Source organism: Vicia villosa, linkage group LG2 (genome assembly GCF_029867415.1).
Source record: "Vicia villosa cultivar HV-30 ecotype Madison, WI linkage group LG2, Vvil1.0, whole genome shotgun sequence".
NCBI lineage: Eukaryota > Viridiplantae > Streptophyta > Magnoliopsida > Fabales > Fabaceae > Vicia > Vicia villosa.
The window spans coordinates 215,123,334-215,129,289 of NC_081181.1; the positions used below are offsets into that span (position 1 = coordinate 215,123,334).

At 33.9% G+C, this 5,956-nt stretch overlaps 1 protein-coding gene and 1 pseudogene across 5 annotated transcripts; both read right to left on the reverse strand.

Annotated features, from left to right (window-relative positions):
* Positions 1 to 824: 824 nt before the first annotated feature.
* Positions 825 to 2,588, reverse strand: LOC131651296 (binding partner of ACD11 1-like; annotated as a pseudogene).
* A 572-nt stretch (positions 2,589 to 3,160) lies between these two features.
* Positions 3,161 to 5,092, reverse strand: LOC131653850 (GDP-Man:Man(3)GlcNAc(2)-PP-Dol alpha-1,2-mannosyltransferase-like). 5 transcript variants are annotated; one of them, XM_058924157.1, is made up of 5 exons: positions 4,763 to 5,092; positions 4,459 to 4,593; positions 4,197 to 4,357; positions 3,517 to 3,710; positions 3,161 to 3,332 (listed from the first exon to the last, which is right to left on the reverse strand). In XM_058924157.1, exons 3-5 carry the CDS (start codon positions 4,254 to 4,256, stop codon positions 3,197 to 3,199), a joined length of 390 nt encoding a protein of 129 aa, XP_058780140.1. In that variant the 5' UTR covers positions 4,257 to 4,357; positions 4,459 to 4,593; positions 4,763 to 5,092; the 3' UTR covers positions 3,161 to 3,196. The 5 variants fall into 5 exon arrangements, with proteins under 5 accessions (XP_058780140.1, XP_058780141.1, XP_058780142.1 ...); XM_058924158.1 differs by having other exon boundaries at positions 4,442 to 4,593; XM_058924159.1 differs by having other exon boundaries at positions 4,197 to 4,604; positions 4,763 to 5,091.
* Positions 5,093 to 5,956: the final 864 nt, after the last annotated feature.

Sequence of the window (5,956 nt, forward strand, 5' to 3'; positions counted from 1 at the left end):
AATTACTTAAATACACCCAAACAACAAATCAATATTACCCGGTCAAATCTAAAAATTTTAATATTAACTAAAATTATTTAAATACATACAAACAACAAATCAATATTACACCAGAGCCCTGCATAAAATTAAACAACAACACCTTAATAGTGAGCCTATACATAAGTAATCCAGACACTCTTCAGAAAAATCATAACACAAAGTAAACCAAACAGACCAATGCATAAAATCAAACTAAATCTTACAAAATTCTAACCTCAAACTCAGTCGTTCTTACAACAAAAATAATGCCTAAACAACAAATAGACTCAACTCATATTAAAGAAAAAAAGAAAACTAAAAAGCAGAATATGAAAATAGAGAGAAATATGTGAACGATTGAGTTTGAATATCGAATGGTTGAGTTAGATCTTCGGCCACTAATAGATCTTTACTAACATTCCCTAATTGTTTCTAAACTAACACAACAGAATTTGTAACTAAAACTAACAGTTACAACCATAACAAACCCATAGCTAAGTGCCAGCTCATTCGATTTCCCTAGCTGAATTGCCAATCCCCTTAACAGAAAAAACAGAATTATAACCAACTATAACCACCTCAATCCTCACCCAACCAAATCCATAACATAAATCATCATTTAAGGGTCCCAAATCCTCTCCCTCTATATAAACCACTTCCAAGTAATTCCAAAGCAGCTCCCCAAATTGATTCAAAAACCATGTGTTTGCCTTTCTCTATGTCCACCGAAATCTATCCAAAGCAGATCTATTGTACCTAAAAAAAATAACACAAATCTTCAAGCCATATTCACTTTCCCAAGCTTCCTCACGTCACCTCTCCATTATTCAAGCTCCATGCCAAACCGAGTTCAAAACCTGTAAAACAAACTTGATAACCCATCATTTCAGGGGTAGTCATTCAACTCAGTTCATGTTCATCCAAGTCCAAAACTGTTTCAACAGCAAAACATTCATGTTGTTCACAATTAATATCCCATCCAATCATACAATCCATACTTGCACAAAAATGCAGCATTCAAACACAACCCAAACAGTGATCACATATCAACCTAATTCCAAATTCTAAACAATCATCAAGAAACTCACAAACACAAGTCAATACTTCCTGGTTGAAATCAGCATTGTCACTCGCAAAATTTCTCTAAGCAACAGTGTTATATGGTTGCAAAAGATTTGACAACATTTAACACTAAATAGTTATCGCGGAACAAAAGCGAATTTTTCAAATAATGAAATTCTGAATTCTGGACTATACAACCAATGAGGTATCCTGCATTAATGAATGAAAAATTCAATCACTCATACTTTAAATTTTAGTTGAAAACTTAACAAACATATTATGTTTGGCGAGTGCGAATGTCCAACCTTTGTTGTCAAGTTTGAAACAGCCATATTAAACTTTTCTCTAGTTTTAGTACCAGCCACGTTTCCGGCTTTCGCCACCTTGCTAAAAGCACCCGTTAACCATGATTTTCCGGCAGTCATGTATCTGCATTAAAAAAATTTATCATCATCAACATTCAAAAATGATATACAACATAAGATCAAATTCAACCACAAGGTCCCATGTACATGTGATATAAAGCATAAGCTGCAATGAAGATGAAGAATAGGATTCAACCAAACCTGCTTGTTTTGACAGCTGATCCAGTATCGTTTAACTACCTCTCGGCTGCAAATATTGCTGCCATTGTTTTATCCGAAACTTGTAGCCTCTGATCCACAGATTTCACTTTCTCATTCACTACAGAAAGTCCAACTGTCAGTTTCTCTGTCAGTCAACCTCTCTTGTCAAATGAACTGACCTTTGCTGATGCATTGGCAGTCAATTGATGCTTCTCATCAGATGCTTTAGCTTTGTTCACCGCATCTTGTTTTAACGCTGATCCTTTTGCCAGCATATTTGCAACTACATCTTGTGCTTTACTAAGACATACAATTGCAGAACATTTAACAATTAACATGTCGTGAAGATTCAACGAAGATTTACATTAGCCATAATCACTCAACATGAAAATCATTTATAAAAATACTGAAGTGTTTAGCAACCAAAAAATCAAAATCAAGTAAATCGACTAAAATCATGCAAATATATAACTATAACATAGACTGGAAAGCCATGAACTTCTCTGAAATTAGGTACCCGTGAAATTAGGTGCCCCCTTCGCTTTCTCCAAGAACTCGTCATAGATACGCTTGTGTACGGAGGTAAGGGATCCAACACAACAACATTGCTCCTGGAAAGCATCCAGCATAAGGCATAAGTTTCTATTCCGCATTTGCAAATCTGTGTTTTAAGAAAGTAGTGGAAATCGTTTGCACAAACCTTATTATAAAATAAAGCAAAGTGTGCAATTTCAATAGCCCTGTCAACATCAGCATCCTTACAAATAATGAAAGGTGGTTTTCCTCCAAGTTCCAATGTCACGGGCTTAAGATTGCTTCTTTCAGTCACTCTTCTTAGGGATCATAATATAAACATGTCTAGTGCATTTCAAATTTATCAATCTAATTGTGAGTTATAAAAAGGTTCTCGGTACCGAAACATTACCTCGTCCGAAGAAGTTAAACGATTCTTGACGATATAGCACAAACTGATTCTATCAATAAGAGTAGCAGATTTGCGCGCACAAGAAAGTTCGAACCGTTATAACCGAAACTTGCCACCAGAATATGTTAGCACTTGCTACAATGTCAGAGTAGGTTAATTGTAATTTGTAAATGCAAAACTGCGACGATAGAGAATCCTAACTCAAATAGTAAAGCTAATTATAATTTGTAACGTTAACGTAAATTCGCTACCTGAGAGGTACTGATTTGTGTGGGCATTGTTGTTTGATTTCCATGAAACATGGACCTGACCTCGAAAGACCAAAATCAACAACCTTTTCCAAGCTTGCATCAAAACATGCAGCATCAAAACAGCAGAGATGCAGTCTAAGCCAAGCTTGCATCATTTCATCAATCCACGATGGTGTTTACGATCTTATGGTTGATCCACACACGCTGCAATGGCAAACCATTCAAAACCAACATCAATATTTTCAAAACATCAAATCAACAAAAACTGTGAAATCATAAAACAATATCCATAAACAAATTTCATTCAACTTAGAATTTCTTGAAAATCATAAGAAATTATCGACATTAGAGTTCTCACCCCTAATATGCTTTCAGCCAGCACCTACAATATTCGGTATATCAGCTGTAGGATTCAGTTTTGCCCCTGCATCATTCGGTACAACATTTGTATGACTATGTTCAGCCCCGGGATCATTCGGTACAACAGTTGTATGACTCAGTTCCGCCCTGCATCATTATATTTAATGAGATGACACAAAACATGTTTACATGAAAACATAATTCAGATTTGATGATTAAATATTTTCTTCTTATATTACAATCCAATTTCCAACAATCCTCTGTATATTTGGAATCATTTACCATTTGGAAGTGATTAAAATATGGAAGAAAAAAAGCCAATTGGACTAACCTGTATGTTACATTCTTGTGGAATTCCACTTGTTCATTCACATTCAGCTCAATTGATTTCTCTTTTAAGATTTGTAGTCTATCTTCATCTGATTTATTTCTACAGCTGCTGACAAACTGGAGCTTAGGTTTCGGCAAGCCGGGATCTAATCTCTTAATGGAAACTGAAAAGGCCTCAAGTTGGAGACTGTGAGCCTACAACAAATCAAATCATGTCAACTATAAAACTGAATTTGAAGAGAGAATTGGTTTCGTAGTTCTAATATGATTTCCCTGCGGAAGCAATGTCATCACCTGAAGTAACATAAACTATTTGCCAACATTAAAAAAAGTCATCAAAAGAAGAATCATCCTCTGAAACACCAACGTCAGTTCCCGCTGATTGAGCAATACATGTTCTTTTTGTTACAGAAGAAGGAAGATTGAATTTGATGTTAACCACACAAATGATAACCAACCAACAAATCCATAGAAATCAAGTATTAAAATTTGAAATCAATCTGAACACCGGTTGAAAAGGAATTCGATATAGCTGACACAGGATTTCTCCATTAAACATTGCCAAATCAATTTGTATTCAATTGCAACATCAATTGTGATAACCAACCAACAAATCCATAGAAATCAAGTATTAAAATTTGAAATCAATCTGAACACCGATTGAAAAGGAATTCGATATACCTGACATAGGATTTCTCCATTAAACATTGCCAAATCAAAATTTGTATTCAATTGCAACATCAATTGTGACTTCACTGCTGAATTATGTTGATTCTTCTATTGGATGAATTGAACGTTGGCTTCGGAGTGGGGCAATCAGATTAACATTCTTTGATTTACCACTGAATTTACATCAAGACAGAGATTCATTAAGTTTATGAAAGAACAGTTTTAACAATTACATAATAGAATTGATGTAATGGTACCAGTTGTAAGTAAATACACTTATCTTTTTATCAGCAGTGCTGATTTAACCGGTTCGAAGACCCTTAGGTGATTTTGGTCGGAGACCCTTGTGATGGGAATTCGGTCTGTTGCTATCCTCCATTTGTTTCTGATTTTAGCCTCTAATTAAGCCCTGAAAAAGCCCTGAAAAAAATTAGGGATTCGAATTTATGATTTCCATACCTTGATTTAGATTCATCCATCTAGACGAAATATCAAGACCTTATAATGTTTAAATTTCAAACCTTTATCACATCTTTCTATCTATTTCCATCAGGAACCAAAAGCCAATATCGACATACCATGTTTCAATCGTAGATGCGCGGCGGTGGTGTAGTCGTCGGTGTTGGGGATACGACGGCAAAATCAGCAGTTGCAGGCGACGCAGGTTTCGATCTAGAGCGGAGTAGGCAGAGGTGGATGTGGGCGGTTGCGAAAGTTGAATGGAGATGAAGAGAATGGTAATTGAAGATAGATTGAATCGTTTTGAAAATGGGAAGACAAACAGTCAATGTAATGTAACCGTGCATTGAAGAGAATGGTGAGTGAAGAGAATGTGTCGGTTTTGAAAGAAGAGGAGAAACCGTTTTGGAAGAGAAAGAGGAGAGCGTGAGAATTTTGAGAAGTGTAACCGCCAAAGCTGATGTGGATTAACCATGGAACAGATGCTGATGTGGATAGCCTAAGAAAGTCCCAAATGGTAGACTTTTCTTATATGATAGATTAGAATCAAATAGCAAATAAATAAATAAAAAATATGTGCCAATTATTATTAAACACATATTTTGTCTTAGTTAGAATTTTGCTCCCCCTGACATATATGTACGAAACTGATTTTTATTTTAAATTCAAAATAAGTATATTTTTTAAAAATAAATTAAGTCATTCCATATTTACATGTCATTTCCATAAAGTATTTGTCATAAGTTATATATGTCTTATAATATTAATAATTTTTTTGTTCTATTTCATTTCATTGTTTATTGTTCTAATTCACATTTTTCAAAATTTTAAAAATTTATCTTTATTATTAATAATTAATTTTTTATGTATAGAAAACAGTAATATGACTTTTTATACTAAAGAAAAATAAAATAGTTTAACATATTCAGTATTACTGAATAATAAAGTTATGAAAGTCAATTGTTTGATCTAAAATACATAAAAAATAAAAAACCATAAAAGTTATTTTGACAAGACTAAAGTCTTAGCATTACTATAAAACGCATATACAACACCACTCAAGTCATCATGGTTCTTCCAAACACCGTGGTGACATCTCTAAATTCAGGCTAACATTTTTTTAAAATTTCTTAATTAAAACTTGTTAGGAGTTCTTGAATTCCCTAAAACCATAGGTTAAAAAAATTTTAATTAAAAATTGTGTATGAGAAAGGAGTTCTTGAATTCCCTAAAACCATAGGTTAATCATATAAGAAAACTTAATCACATAAGAAAGCCCTATATTAGATATAACCTTAACCTGACAAATAAGA